This window comes from Falco peregrinus, chromosome 6 (assembly GCF_023634155.1).
Source record: "Falco peregrinus isolate bFalPer1 chromosome 6, bFalPer1.pri, whole genome shotgun sequence".
NCBI classification, from domain to species: Eukaryota; Metazoa; Chordata; class Aves; order Falconiformes; family Falconidae; genus Falco; species Falco peregrinus.
Window position 1 is genome coordinate 65,520,840 of NC_073726.1, and position 16,169 is coordinate 65,537,008.

A 16,169-nucleotide genomic window follows, 5' to 3' on the forward strand; every position below is an offset into this window, starting at 1 on the left:
CCTGTGGAGCCTGGAGAGGAGAAGGCTGAGGAGATCCTACCAGTGTCTACTAATATCTTAAGGGCGAGTGCCAGGAGGATGGGGCCAGGCTCTTTTCAGTGGTGCCCAGTGACAGGGCAAGGGGCAACAGGCACAAATTGTGACACAGGAATTTCCATCTGAATATGAGGAAAAGCTTCTTTACTTTGGGGATGACAGAGCACTGGAAGAGGCTGCCCAGAGAGGCTGTGGGGTCTCCTTCTCTGGAGACATTCAAAACCTGCCTGGATGTGACTCTGTGCAACCTGCTGTGGGTGAGCCTGCTTTAGCAGGGGGTTGGACTAGATCTCCAGAGTTCCCTTCCAACCGTTCTGTGAAAACAGAGAAAACACTAGAATGCCTGAATTATCTTTTTTTGAGGCTCAGGAAGTATTGATGAATACAAAACTTGGTAACACTGCTCTTTCTGTAGAAACGGTGAGAGATAACAATAGCTGTCTGAGCTGATTTAATGCATCCGTGTGTAATGTGGAGTTAATAGCTTTCTTTTACAACCTGAAAAATGTGAAATGGGAAAACCTTTGACTATACCTCATGTGTTTTTAAATATTATTTTTCTGTTATGTTGTAGAATGTACATTTCTGCAGTGAGAACCTAGTGTCACTGTTCAGAGTTCCTTGCTTTTGGCTGACAATATCCACAAAATGAAATGGCTGTTGTTGGGTGTGCAGTCAAACTCAGTCAATCTCTTCAAAACTTCACCTCTTATATTCCTTTCTGGGAGCAGATGGAATGTGTAATGCTTAAATTCTGCTTAGCTTTATTGCTGTTAGCTATTTAGCATACCTCTTCTGTGAAGTTTCACTTTTGGGATTAATCAAAAATCAAGTTTTACATAGAAATGCTATTTTTCTAGCTGCAAAAACCAAAGTTGGGAGCAAGATAAGAGAAAGTAATTTCACAATGTGTATTTTTCTTTATAGGGGGAAAAGGAACAGCCTGTGTTTGCGGTGACTGGTTTAAGATGGGGATCTTACAGAGATGCAGGAGTTAAAGTTAGCAAGTAAGAGAATACTGTTTTTTGAAAGTGTACCTTTTTTTAGCATCTGTTGCCTGAAATTACATATCCCCTTTAAGTCTTTTCTGAGTGTAGGCGTTTGACGGGCAGAGGCACCCACTCTTGTTAGGTCTCACATTACACACATGAGAGTGTAAGGCGTTTCAGCATTTTTGTCATTTGAAATAAAAACTTGGTGCTGACCTGTTCTTTCAAGTATTTACTTTCTGCTTGCCTTGTGGTGCTCACTTCTGGAACTTTATTCAGATTGTATCACTGGGAAAAGCTCTCCCTTGAGTAAAGTCTAAGTAAAGTAATTGGCCATTGTTTTTCATCAGCTGCCAATGAAAAGACACGCACAGACTCTGTAACTTAATTCCAACAAGGGATATCAGATGCAGTAGAAATGCCCTTCAGTTCCTGCCAGAAATGGCATGGACCGTGTTGTCTGATGACTGTTCTCTGAATGTTAAACTAATAATTGTTGGGCTTTCTCCAAATGGGCATTTAATATGCCTCTCACTGTCTGTGTATCAAATGACTAGCATTATCTGGTGAAGGAGCAGCAGGGCCAAAGCATTTCACTTCTCAAACTGTTATGGAGGAATTGTAGCACATGCCTCTGCTGCACAGTTATAAGGAAATACCATGTGGTTTGTGAATGAGCTGTCTTTGTCAGAAAGCAAGAGGTAGCAGACCTCTGGAGTCTGTCAAGCAAATATTTGAGTAGGTTTGAGAAGTGATGTGGGATGGAGGACAGGCGGTAAATGGTCAGAGTGTTTGTCCTTGGGAAGCGAGGGACATACTTGGTAGCTTGTGTAGGTGCCGGTGTAGCTGTGTTGCAGGCCCACCTGCTAATTGCAGCCCCAAGATTAAGGAACTGCAATTCTCTTCCCTCAGCATTCTTACTAGCCTTCCTGCTCATACCCTAGTTTTTGCCTAGTGTCAGCCTTAACATCTCTTCCTGCAGCAGTTCCCTTTCCTAAGAGCCTTTTGGACTCAGTGCCAGAGGCACTTTTTGTACGTGGGGCAGCATGAACGTCCTCAAAACTGGTTCTCTTCCATGAATGTTTTTGAATGCACAGAAAATGAGTCTAGCTTGGAAAGCACTTCAGCCACAAAGGAATGGGTGCTCAGTGTGCGCTTGGGACAAGAACCATGTGTGCTTGTCCTGTTTTTATACTTCTCCACTTTATCCACTTTTTGTCCCCATGAAAGATGGGTTATTGGGCTAAATAAACATTTGGTGTACTCCAGTACAACTGATCTTACACTGAAAAGAAGGCCCCTACTACAGAGACTTAAGCCTTAAGCCACAGTTCCAGAAATTTGGCTTGATTGTCCCTCTGCTAAGCACTGTCCTGGTGGAGACATTGTGCTATATTATTTTTTTGAGATTTTATTAATTTTGCAGACAATTTCATGGCTTGATGGGAGTGGTGTGACAGTTGCATGCCTTAGTAGTTAATGATATACTTAGATCTGCAGTACTTTTGAGCTGGTGGTGGTTAGTATGCTTTGTTGACCACCTTTGGTGGAAGTGATAAAAATGTGTGCCAAGCCTGCCTAAATATAGTCACATCTTTAGATTCTATACAGTGCTGTATGGCTGGCAGGATTTTTATTTTGTAAAACATTGATTTTGATCTGAGAATCCTTTGGGGCAAATGAATGTTTGCTGGCTCTGTTCTTTTGTCATTGAAGCTGTTGGTTTTTGTTTGTTTCCTCCAACCTCATCCTTTATTGCATATTGTGGAGATGCATCCTACCAACTGTTAGGCCACAGACTTTTAAATCATTCCCAGTTGTGTCACATAACTAGGTAAATTTCTGCTACTGAGATGTCACGCTGCCTGTAGTGAAGATTATATACTGCATTTTGGTGTTCTGTAACTCAGGAAAGGGATGTCACTGCTAAGCTGCTGGTGATGTGTAGAAATGATCTTGCAGTATCACAGAGCTAAAGGTTGTAGGGGAGCACTAACTTCAGTGGCAAACAAGTCTGAATTCATACAAGATTTCTCCCTTTCCCAGTATCAAGCCCAAGATATCTAAGAAGTTCTGTTTGTGTTCTTTTTTCAGGTACTGGTACCTTGGGCCTCTGAAGACCAAAGCAGCTCACTTCTTCAGTACATTTAAGGTAAAGGGTAATTGTGAGCAAAGTGGGTTTGTAGTTGGGAAATGAAAAGGCTGACTATGCTTTGTATAATTTATCTGCAAGTTTTTGTGAAGGATTCTGGTAAAAATAAAAAATTGGAGTGAAGGTCGACTTGTTAATAAACCTACCAGTTGATAGACTTACCTTCCGAAGAGATGAAGGGAGGAGGAATACTTTAAAAAAATAATTTTTTAGCGAGGATCTGTTGCTGCAAGATCACCAGGGGGAGCCAGTAACCACCTTTGAAAGGAGAGCAGTAGTGATGATGAAGGTAAACACCGAAGTGCTCTGTCACCTTTTCTCAACAGTTTTTCTAATATAACATTTCATTCTGATTTACTCATCTGACGGAATTGTCTATAATTAGACTGCTCATGCACGTTGATAATCAGCCTTCCGTGTGTAGTAAATTGCACATGAAGATTAATAGCTTATATCTCACCTTAAATTTCTCTGTTGCTTAAAATTGATCCTGGAAAGATTAAAATTTGACCTGCATGAAAGGTGAGGTATTTTCATTCACATGCTTTTCTAGTTCTCTGAATGCATAAGTAGCCTCATGAAAGGCTGTGGAAATATCCAGGAGCTGGTACGGTGGGTCAGATAGTGCAGTCCAGCCATGCCATCTGTGATAGTGCCAAAGCTTCCTTTATAGGAAGCTCCTGTAAAAGGGAGTTAAATTGTAATGTGTCTGTGAAAGATTTTATTTTATTTTATTTTGGTTCACCCCACCCCACGCCACCCACCTCCATCCCCAGGATTATTATTCTGTATGCTGGCATTCTAGGTAGAAACCTGTTCTTCACTTCTCTCCAGCCCCTTTAGCCCCTTTCTCACTTTTATTGAGTCCTTAGCATCAATTAGTGGCAGTGATGGTGGATTTCACTGGTGAGCTATTCATTGTACATTTAAAAGATCTGTTTAACCTGCTGAAAGTTAAAGAGAAGTGCCCACTTTTTCTGCTATTAAGATAGTGAAGTTTCTGCCTCATCTCCCCTAATTGTGGCATTTGTTGCTTTATGTGCCTCTTATGTTACCATTTTGTTAATTTCTATAAGAAATGGCTCCAGCATTTTGAGCTTAATCTTTTCCTGGCTTGTCTTTGCTACTGTGCACTTGATCTTTTCCGGTTTTGCTGTAGTTGTCCTTTGAAGCAGGATGACCTGTAGCTGTAAACAGTGTAAGGGGGAAGAGCTCACCTCTGATATTAGCAGGGGCATTGTCATGAGTGTTATCATCTCTTCTAAAATATACAGACTTAAATAATCACAGCATTACTGCTTTTCCTTTTAATCATTAATACTTATTTTTTGTATTGCCCTTACTGATACAACCTCTGTTTTTCCTGTTTATTATGTAAGTATGATAACGGAGTCTTTCCTTGCTCACAGAGGTGTGAGGTGAATTAGCTTAACCACCTGTGCTATATGACCTAAAACTACTTCTAAAGTTTTGTGCATAGAAAAATAATTGCATTTAGTACATGTGGCCTCTTGGCTGGATTGTTTTAGTATATACATTTAAAAAACAATCATATAGGACTTATGAAGGGAATAATATTTTGAGCATTTCAAAACTTACTTTTAAAACAAAATGAAAGGAAATAAACTTTGTCAGCTTCTGAAAGTATTTCAGGAGCTAAGGTTCTTCTGTAGCCCATCAGTTTCTGGCACTGAAATCTGAAATATCATTGAGAATAATGTGTTACTTTTTTTTTTTCTTTTTTTCCCCTCAGATGCTTAATAAAGCTCACCTGACTTGCCTTAAGACCTGTTGTATTGCTGTCTATAAGCAGCTGACTATAAGGTCAGATCTTGATTGTTTGAGTTGTTGGAGAACAAAGGCCTGCTGGGTTTTAGTGCCCCTTGGCTGCACGCAGCACTGTAGTCTTTGTTTGCACTAGACCCTGCTGTGCAGTTGCTCTTTGAGGTTGTCTTTGTGCCATGCAGAAACCAATTATGCTTTCAAACATTAATGTTGACCTTGCTGGTTTTGGTTGTTCCCTCCAGCCAGAAGCAGCTGTATCACCCTGCCACACAGCAACAGCAAAGAAAACATCCCCCTCTATAAGCAGAGGGGGAAATACCTCACTCCTGTAGGGGGAAAGAGTAGGTTAATAGACTTGGGAACCGTGGGTAATCTTTTTCAAGCTGCAAAAGCGTTCGCTCTCATACGAATCTGGAGGCTGGAGAATCGTGAAATAGGCCGAGCTGATGGTGGGATCTGGGTAGCTCTGCAGGAGTACTTGGGAGCACAGAATAAATAGGCTAAAGAGCTAAACAGAATAAACAGGTAGGTGCTAAACGAAAGGCCCTTTATCTTCTGTCTTTCCTTTCCATGTAAATCCAAGGAATGGCCTCAGAAGCATCAGGCTGCTCTCATGTATCTGGGTCCAACCGAGAGACCTCCAGAAGAGCCAGAGGAGAAACCTTCCAGACCTCCTTTGTATGTGAGGCTTTACAGACGACTTCGGTTATACTGGTCATCTCCTCCAAAAGGTGTGTGTGTTTTGGCATAAACTCACAGGCAGGCTTTACTCCTCTAATAGGTCAGAGGGGAGTGTTTTTCTGCTTTACTTCTCTGCTCTCTCATTTTTATGTTATTACTTACCTATTAAAACTGTGACTTTGTCAAGATAGTTACCGTGGTATTGGCCAGAAGAGGAGCAGTGTAGTCCTGCCAGTGTTTGTGGTCTTATAAACAAAAGTGCATTTGTAAAGAATCCAGGGCATTCCCTGGGGTCACAGTTGCTTGCCATTGCTATGGAAGCCTCCACAGGTGATACTTGGCACTTACCGGTGAGCTTCTTGAAATCTTCCTCCTGCAGAATGGCTTCTTAGTGAGCTGGGGAGAGAGGAGCAGCCCTTGTTTTGCAGGATGGGGGGAGCTGCTGACACAGAGCAACAAATGTTACTTAAAATAGAACGATAAAACTTGGGCCATGCAGAAGCCTTAGGTTTCTCTTAGTACATTAAATTTCTTTGTGTCCCATAAATTTTCTTCACTGTACTCTGTGAGCCTCTCTTAGGTTGGCTTGTTAGCTCGGCAGTGTATGTGGCAGACTCCAGAAGGAAGGGGAGCGTGTATTTTGCGCAGTCTGGTGTTATGCAAAGCACTTCTCATTCCTTCTTGGCTAGCAGAGGTGATTTAGACAGAAACACGAACTATATGAGAACTGGACTGTGGAGTTTCCTCCTATAGAAAATACGTGTTCCCACAGCATCCTGAAGATTAGATTCCTGTTTTTTTGGTAGCAGTGCTTCGTATGTTTTCTGAATGTTCCTGTAATACATCAATCAAGGAGATCTGTTAGTCCTTGGCCGTGAGGACTCACAGGGCTGCCATGTAATGTACTTGATAGTCTTTCCTGCTACTGTGTGAGTGCTGGTGGTATTTTTTTTTCTTCCCTTCAGTACTGCCAAACTCTCTTTTCCTTTCTTAAGATTTTGATCTTTGAAGGAAACAAAGCTAGTGATCACAATGGGTCAGAGTGATATTTGTGGCTGGCATTGACGTTTTGTGCTTCATAGTAGTGCAAAGATGATCTGTGTAATTAAATTCCACTTAATGGTATGTTCTCTTCTTGATTTGCAGAAATCCCTGAGGAGGTAACCCCAAAAGACTGGGAAGAATTGATGCTATCCACCATTGAGCTTTCCATTGCAACTCGCAACAGGCAGCTTGATCTGACAGTAAGACTGTAGTATAACTGGATTCCAAATGCTGCCTGCCCACACAGTTTTCCTTTCTTGCTAAACTCCCTTGCGTCTATATAAATAAAACTTACTACTACATGGGCAAGGAGGGGCCCATGACTGAATCCAGAAATGGGCAAATTTCAGAGACAGTGCAAAAGCACTGAAGACCCACGTAAAACTGGGATGCAGTGGGATTTTATGCAGTGAGAAGGTTTCACTAGCCAAACAGAAGTTTTAGGATTGCCCAGGAGAAAACAAAGCATCAAAACAGGTGCCCCTTTCCTTCTTGACCTGTGGGATTCTGAGTGATTCTGTTTCAGGCTCAGCTTCCTTCCAGCACCAGCTGATAAATGTCTGGAATTGTGGCTTTTTCTCTTTCTTTCAGCTTGCAGAGCAGAGAGCTAAAAAGAACTGGGACTAGAGAAAGAACGGGGGCTACAGTGAGTTGAAGGACAGGAAATGCAGGTGGTTGTGGAAAAGTAGAACCAAGAGAGCAAGGGAACTGTTCCTGTCATAACCTTCTTGGCATGCTCATGCTGTTCATTTGCTGGTTCAAAACCTGTCTTTAGCTTATGTCTGTGTTTTGGTGCAATTTTATTGCTGTGAAAGCTATTTGGATAGATGCCAGTCTTTAATTTTACTGGAAAATGCTAACAGTGGTCCTGTACCGGTGAGCGCTCTTAATGTCTTCCTCAAGCCTGCAGGACACCACTGCCACTACACCCAGATTAACAGGAGGTATTGAATTTACTGCAACATGTTTCGTGTTAAGAATTCAGGGTCTTTAAGAACCTGAAAATTTGTGTTATATTGATACGTTGTCTTTGTAGGATCAGACAAAGAAAAAAATTCAGGCAAATCTAGTCTTAAAATTTACACCTGTTTTCTCCTTAGTATGTGCCACATAAATCTTAATTTCTTCTTCATCATTGGCTTATGATTTGGACCATTAGTGTCCTAGTAATGGTAGAAGCTAGATGAAGGCTAGTATTTGGGGTTTTAGTAGTTTCTAGATGGCATTGAACAGAACAGTTTTGGTCACTGATCTGGATTGGAGTCAGTGATGTAAAGTAAAAACAGACCTACCAAGAACTGAAAAAGTATCTCATTGCCACAGACCATGTCTTTGTGGTTTTTCTTCTCCTTTATGCCTTCAAGGTGCGCTTTAATACTGGTATTGAACAAAGAAGTGATGTAGGGTTCTCAGGTTGTCTTGCATAGCCTAGAGAAATGGACAAGTTTATGTTAGGGCAGTTGTGCTTTTGCTTCTAGATCTGGAGGTATCTTGATACTGCATCTTTTTTTCTACAAATACGGACCCCTTATAACTGCTTTTAACTCCCACTGTTGAAGCCATTGTCCTTGTAGCTATCAAAACTGAACAACAGCTCTCTTGAATCGATACCAGGGCATATCTGCTTAGTGCTGTCAGCCACTCCTGTCTTTCTGTCTCACCTCAGATTCATGCTTAGGCTGCTCTATGGAAGAGAAGCCAATAAAGCCATACAGGAGCAGCTCAGACAGTGCCAAGCCTAACTCTGCAGATACAGCAAAGAAATAAAACAAGTTATACTAATAGATGCATTCATTTTTACTTTTGTCATTTTGATTGCATCTGCACTAGGACTTTTGCCAGGACAGAAATGTTTAAAAAAAAAAAAAGAAAAGAAAGGAATTGCATCTTAATCAAAGTTGCTTTCCCAGCAAAAGCTTTGCTGTATGCTTGGTTTAAGGGCAGGCTGTAAATAGAGAAAAAGCCAAGTAAGGAGTTTAAAGGAATGATATCAAGAACACTTTGACTTTCGCTTTATATTGTTTAAGTTATTTTACTGTGTATTTGGTGGCCAAATGTTGCATCATTGTACTCTCGTTTAAATTCATGAAAGACCCATTGATCAGAAATCTTTGTGTGCAGCAGTAAACCCAAGTGATCTGCTATTACTGTCTTTAATAAGTGTGTGAAATGTAACAAGAAGCCAAATGTGTGAGTTGTTATTTCACTTCTCGTGGTGTTTATTGTTGAACGGTCATCAATGAGAAATTACTATCTGTAATTTATAATTCGAATCTCGAGAGTGGAAAAAAGCATGAAATGCAGAAATGCATCTTCTGCCTCATTTTGTTGGACAAAGAGCTGGGCATTGTGTGAACATATTGCATTATCGTGGGTGTGGCATTTTGAAATGTTAACTGCTTGATTTCTGAATCTGTTTTTTGCATAGCGCACTGAAGACTTCATGGATATTTGCATTGAAGCAGATACTGTCAGCAAAGGACAGTTTATAAGCAGAGGGTGAGTATTGGAGGGCTGCGAAAAGATGACAGAATCTCTGTATGAGTTGGAACGCTGGGAAAGATGCTGCTTTTTTTATGTTCTTGTGCTGCAAAATTTAGAAGCAGAGACTGAAAGGACACCAGGCAGTAATACTTCATTGTTTTTAATTTATTTTTTATTAATTATATATATTAATAATGTATAAATTATTAATAATATATATTAAAAAATCAGGGAATTACTGATTTTGTTCTTTAAAATTCTTACTAATTTTCTCATTCTGGAAACTAGGCAGAGCTGTCTAGTTGGAGTTCTTCCTAGATTTTGAGTTTGCTTTACCTTCTGTCTTCTCCCCCATTGCTATTGATCAATGCTACTTGGATGATACTGTCATAACCGAGTTACAGACAGCTCTACAGACTTTTCCCCAGAATCTTTCCGCCCTTGCTGCTCAGTGGATTGAGAGGCAGGTCACAGAGCTGATATGTCTGTACTAGTGGTACCTGGAGTTTTTGAACTGATTAGGCAGGCCCTGCTTCTAAGTGAAGAGTGCTTGGCTCAGTAACTGTTGTGAGTAATTAGATCTGAGCTGGAAGAACTTCTGGAAGATGTGAATTTAAACAGGGACTTTAAGCAAATGTATTGGTGCAGCTTGTACACGGAGCAAGAAAGCTGCAGGTATGAAGCAGCAGCATGTAGAGAAGAAGTGAACATGTGCTTCCTTTGCGCTTGGAATGTTGTCTTGTAGTGCACTTGTTCCTCCTGCTCTCACCAGACACAAATCTGAGCTGCTTCTTCGAGCTTCTCTGTGCAGTCCAACTACCAAATACATTGCAGCACCAGATTTTCCTACTAAATCCAAGAGTGCTCTTGTGCATGGGACGTTTTTATTTGCTAATACTATTTTCTAGTCTTAGGGCTCCCTCTAGTGAAATCAATGGAAAGATTTCAACGCAGTTCTACCTGCTTGTCATCACCCTAGTAATTCCTGCATGTATGTCTTGTTTATGATCTAACAGCAGCAGCGAGCCCCTTATTTGGGCAGTCTACGAGTCTCAGTAGGTATAGGATCTTCTGACCTATGCATACACGGGTAGGTCAGGTTACCACTTGCAACTACTTTTAAATTACATGAGCCATGTGGACCATAGATTGCTTGGGACTGAAATCTTTGCTTTGAAGGCCACAGAAGGAGAGGAGGAGGAGATTTTCCCATTAGCAGCAAGAGGAATCTAACCTCTTAAAGGAGGGAGACAAAGGAGATGCTGTACTGGGTTCTTGGACACTTTGCTAGCAGAAAAATTGTAGATGAATTTGTGTGATTTAAGGGAGGGGTATTTGATTGTACACCCACTGTAAAGGATGTCTCCCATGAGGACTGGACATGTTTCACACAGTAGTATGTCACATTTTCTGTCTGCAATTACACTGTCATGCAGAAAAAGCCTCTGATGAGAGTTAACGTGCCCTGCTGGCTAGAGCTAATTAGAGGCAGTACTGAAAGCTTTGAGCTGCTGTTCAAGCAAAATTCAAAGAAACAAGCTCTTTTGATTAAATAGTGCCCAAAAGTCTGTAAGTAACAAAGAAAGAGGGCTGCATGGGGTGGAGGAACAGTGGGAGGGACTGGTTAGTCCTACAGAGAGGAATCAGAACAGAAAAAAATGTACCCTGTTTTTGCAAGGCAAAACTCAGGGTGTTCAGAGGAGGTCTTCACTGCACAATGCCCTTTGCCAGCTAGGTTTGAATTCAGCCCATTATCAGAGGCTTCCCAGTGCTTAGCACCAGCAGGGTTTGTCTTTGGAAATGCGTAAAGAAGCTCTTTCTTTTTTCTTCTTTTTTAATGCATGGTTCTAAACTGCACCAGAATTTGGGGGGTTGAAAAGTTTTTTAGGGAAAATACCTTACCAGTGCAGATACCAAGGGTTTTTTACATTGAAGAGGGCACTGACACAAGCTGATCAGAACTGATGGATCACGCAGACACACAGAGGAAACCACATATCCAGCGGGAAATGACCATGCAGGCTCGGGGGGGGGTGGGGTGGGGGGGGGGTGGGGGGAGGGGGGGGAGCTGTCAGAGAGTGCATCAGTGCTGTAGGGCAGCTGTAGTTGGATTTCAAAGAAAGGGGTAGGTCCTCTCAGGCGTATAAAAGTGCCCTCTGGCTGTGGATCAGATTTGTGTGAACAAGAGCATCTGCAGCAGGGGTAGAGCTGATGTTTAAGATAGGATGGGGGAAGAGCGGGTGGCTACACTGCAGTGCTTACTAAGAAGTGCTGGAGGGAGGGAGAATGAGGATGGGGAGTGGAGCACCGGTAATGCACATCCTGGTAGCCAGCTTAGATTCTGTGTATGAAAGTATGGAGAGCTGTCACTCCAGGGCATGAATACAGTTACCAGCTACAGTGCAGAAGACTGGGGTGGGGGTGGGGGGGTTGGTTAGAAAGTCTTACCCTGAATAATTTAACATCGGCCACTTTTGAAAAAAAAAAAACCTAGATTAAATTTATGTCTTATCTACAGTAGGTGCTGTGGTTCTCTCTCTGCCTGTGTTTTTGTGGTTCAGCATATGGAGTGGGATAAAATAATTTAAACTGTTGGTGTTTGGCTTTGGTCCTCCTCCTGTTTCACTTTCCAGTATTGTTTTGAGTAAGAATGAATGTGGAAATGATTTCTGATCCTTTTATATTGGGTCACTAGAGAAGCAATCAACTGCAAGTGGAGATGTGTGTGTTTGCTTCTACCAGCATTCTCCTTTGACTGATCTTTAGTTCCATGTCTTGTCTCTTTTGAGCTTACCTCGACCCCATAATTGCACCTATATAGAGATTCATTCACCTCTGTGTATCAAAAAAATCTTGCTCACCAGAGTGCAATATCTAGGACTTTTTATGTTAAACTTTGAGCAGGTTAAACTGGGGAATTAAAGTGGGGAATCTTGATGCTTGTTTGTACAACTGTATAAACTGACAGTATTGCATGCCATCAATGATTTATAACATATATTGCCAGGAGGATGTTTTAATTCCCTCACATTCACTCATTAATCTTTTAGTATATACATATTTGATTAAAACCAAACTTTCCACAGTTAGTATTGCTTCTGTCCTTCCTGCCCTTTCCTTTTGGTATCTTAGCTTTTCTTCCTTTGTCTTTGATTATCATGTTTCAACCCTCTCTTCTCATGTTCTTTCTCAAACATTTTCTGTGATTTTAAGAGTTGCTTGCATTCCTCAGGGCATAGAAGTATGGGCTTGGTGTATGGGGAGCTTTAGACATGTTTTTGTGATTTCTTTTCCTGGGCAATATTTAAATACACTCTTCTTTCATATCAATCTACAGAACAGACAGAAAGGGTGAGGACAGCTGGCATTGACTGTCAGAGCAATATCTGTGATAATTCTGCCATGCTTAAGAGCTGTGATATACTAACGCTGTAACTCTCTGCTGCCCCTTTTGCTATTTGTGTGTTGCTGTCTGTCTGGAGAGAGGCCCAAACTGAGGGGTTACTGCTTGGGGTGTGGTGTACCCTTTGTCAAAGGTCAGCCAAAAGGTTGTGTGTGTTTCCAGTCAGGAGGCCAGAGGTAGGTCACTGTACCCAAGACCTCATGCTTACTCTGAACATGTTGGGAAAAGGAATTGCAATGTGTTATTCTTTAACAGTTGATCCAGTGACAGGACAGAAATGTAAGTCTTGAAAAAGACCACGTGGCACTTGTACCACCAGCTTTCTAGGACAGACAGCTGCCTTCTGTGTGCTCTCATTTGACAATCCACAGAAGTAGGAAAGTGGCACTGCTCTAAGTGCAGTATGTAAGAATCAATCTCACAGGCACCAGAAGGGGGGGGGGGGTAATTGATAAAAAAGGATATATTATTTGGAGTGGGTAAAACTATGATGTTCTGGGAGTTTCTTCACAAGCGTGGTATAAAAGCAGCTGGTAAACATCGTGCTGACTGGTGTTGATGTAAGAAGAGGGGGGATTTGTTTGTTTGTTAATGGTAATTCAGTGGTTCAATGTAATTCTGTCAGCTTTTTTGGCTTAGGGCTGTTTAAATTGCTGGTAAATTATGATGGTGCATGGGATATGAGGAGGTGGTGGTCACTGCAGGAATTGTGCTGTTCAGCATGTAAGTGAGAAGTGGAAAACTGTGCTGTATGTTCAAATATACAAAACTGTATGTTCAAATATGTTCAGTGCGCCTCAGAGCAGAAGCTGGTTGGAGGCTGTCAGTGCATACTCGTATGTATTGACTGCAGCAGAAGAGGAAATGTCTTTTACTTTCTCACACTTAAACTTAAACCTACAAATATTTGTATATATACATAACCTCTAAGTTTACTGAATGCAAAGTGATTTACCAACCCACAATGACATGTCATCCCTAAAGACAGCTGTTTCCGAGAGAAACATCTTCTTATCTTACCTCTTTTTTGATTTGAACAGAAGTCAAAAAATGCGTGATCCACATACGTGCCCTGAAGGGAGTCAGTGCATCCAAGCCAGCAGATGCATCTTGCAACTTCCAGAGGTGAGAAGCTGAGGGAGCTTGAAAACTATTACTTTATTTCCTCGTACCAGTTGATGCTGCATATTAAGAAATCCCTGCTCCAAATCTGGGAGGTTGATTACACTGCCAGGGAGACACTCAGTTGCTCCGTGCAGCGCTAAGCCCCTGGCCAGGAGATGCATACTGGAATTTCCTAAGTGGTCTGTAAACAAGAGAGGGAGCTTCATCCTGCCAGTAAATAGTGGCAGACCTCTTATGTACACAGTGGTGGTGGGTGTAAAGGGTCTCTTACTTAGGTGTATTGCATGTACACACCTTCTCCTTAGTATTGAAGATGTGTACATTTTACTCTAGAAGGGATTATGCTATACAGAAGAAGATAAATATTAGAAGCTTTATGGTGACCAAGGAGGGTGAGACAAGGCAGTGGGGCTTAGATCACTACAGGAAAGTATCTCAAAACTTTGAGTAGATGAGGCTGAAAAAGAAGCCAAAATCTGTGTGTCTGCCTATGTAATTTAGATTAGTCTTTTGTTGCCTGTTAGAAAGAGGAGGCTGTTATTGCGGCGTTGAGGAGGATTATTTGTTTTTACAAAGATATGATCTATCATTCAGCAAAATAATTCTGTATTAAGGGAGAACAGAATGTGCCGAGAAGTGAAAAAATCTGTTGTTACCAAGTAAATCATGAATTACGATGTCGTGATTAGCCAGCATTCTAATACTTGCATCAAACTCGTATCGTGGCAATATCTTGATTCCAGAAGCCCAGCACTCCAGAGTATTCTATGTACAGCTGAGCCATAAGTAAGGATTGTGGTATAAAATGAGCTGTTCATACTGCAGCTGCTGCTGAGATCTTCAGAGTTACGTGTGCATGGCACAAAGCAGTGCTGTTTCACTCCATGACATAGCTCTGATGAATGCAGCTCAGATGAGTCTCACCAGCTTTGAGAGAAGCGGGGCATGTTGATCCAGGTGGACTGCTGTACCTCTTAACTTCCAGAACCTATACTATTTTCTCTAATCTGTGCTGTTCTGGTATACAGGTTCACTTGCAGCATCTATGTAACATAGCCCTACCCTGAGTCAAGTGCATGCAAAGCAGTCACCAGATTTCTTTAGGTAAAGTCAACCTGCCATTTTGATGAATGTTTTTAATCATTGGTGACTTTATCAGTTAAAGAAAATGCTTAAGAACATTCTACTGCTGAGTAATTCCTGAACCATGAATTACTTTGCATCTCACGTTTCAGATCAATATAGTAAAACAATACCAAAAGGTGTCTGTAGCACGGATTTACTAGGACTTATTTAACAGGCACTCCTGCAGATTAGCTTGTGTCACCACTGGCAGACCAAGATCTAGGTGCATGGAATTGTAGTTCCAATAGCAAGGAATCCTTCAGTATAAACAATGTGGGCCATTAAAGCTCCCTGGCATTTGATTATCATCAATTAGCAACTAAGTGAGGTAACATCTTATGCAGCAGACTCTTGGTATATTACACGCAGTGAAGGATAGCTCTCACTGTGGTGTTGAGACCACATGGGCTGGAAGGCACAGAGAGGAGGTCATCTTGGTTCAGACTCAGCTAAGTATTCAACTGTAGTCTACTGTAAAATCAGGTATCATTATTACAGCATTGCTGAAATAGTATGTTTGATGTTTAGCCCTGATCAGCACTGTTATCTGTACACAGGGCACCGAGGGATCCTTCGGCATTGATAATGAGGAGTATGAAGCTATGCCTGTGGAGGTGAAGCTATTACCCCGGAAACTCCGGTTCTTCTGTGATCCCACAATGAGAGAGCAGATGCTTCACGCAGCAGTACAATGAGAATTCATGTCAAAGGGGCCGGTGTTTGCCAGTCTTATCAGGGTCTCTTCGAGGCACACGAGACCTCACTAACTTGATTAACCCTGCCAGACTAATAAGCCATTTGGGTATTTTTATGCACAAGGTACTTCTGTTGGAAGTGGCTGATTTGGTTAGTCTCTAAGGGGTTAAAAATGCAAATGAAAATTCTGAGAAATGCATGTTAACTTGATGGCGTCTTTTTTTTTTTCCCCCAAAGAAGTCATCAGTGTTCCATTTACAGCACTGCAGGCTGAGTGCTGTATGCCAGATGCTACTGCTTTAATGCAATTGTATATTAAAGTGAAATGAAAGCACACTTGTCCTTGCGTTTTAACAGTTTAGATCTACTCTACCTATGTATAAATATCACAAAACCTGGGATCTTGGGAAAAAAATATTTTGGGGGACTAATGCTAAGGAAGTCTATGAAATGTTGGAATTGCCACATAAAAACAGGTGGTTGGTTGCCTACAAATAAACAAGTTCAGTGATGCAAAGCTTCAGAGGAAGTCTAAAAATTCCCCATATATATATATATATATGGATATTTATGGGTTTTTTTTAATCTTGCCAGATACAACAGCACAGTTCCAGTTAATAGTAGAAATATATTCCTTTGATGAAGTTTA

General features: G+C 41.4%; 1 protein-coding gene across 2 annotated transcripts in view; it reads left to right on the plus strand.

Annotated features, from left to right (window-relative positions):
- AGK (acylglycerol kinase) overlaps positions 1–15,856 on the plus strand; it is a 37,759-nt gene extending 21,903 nt beyond the window's left edge. Inside the window, exons 9-15 of one of the 2 annotated variants that reach the window (XR_008747683.1) lie at positions 964–1,043; positions 3,120–3,177; positions 5,546–5,693; positions 6,790–6,887; positions 9,116–9,190; positions 13,618–13,699; positions 15,382–15,399. Coding sequence is in view for 1 of the 2 variants with exons in the window: in XM_055807299.1 (XP_055663274.1) it covers positions 964–1,043; positions 3,120–3,177; positions 5,546–5,693; positions 6,790–6,887; positions 9,116–9,186; positions 13,615–13,699; positions 15,382–15,519 (678 nt within the window). In the remaining variant the exon portion in view is untranslated. Of the gene's footprint in view, positions 1–963; positions 1,044–3,119; positions 3,178–5,545; positions 5,694–6,789; positions 6,888–9,115; positions 9,191–13,614; positions 13,700–15,381 lie in introns of both variants that reach the window. The other variant, XM_055807299.1, reaches the window with a different exon arrangement.
- Positions 15,857–16,169: the final 313 nt, after the last annotated feature.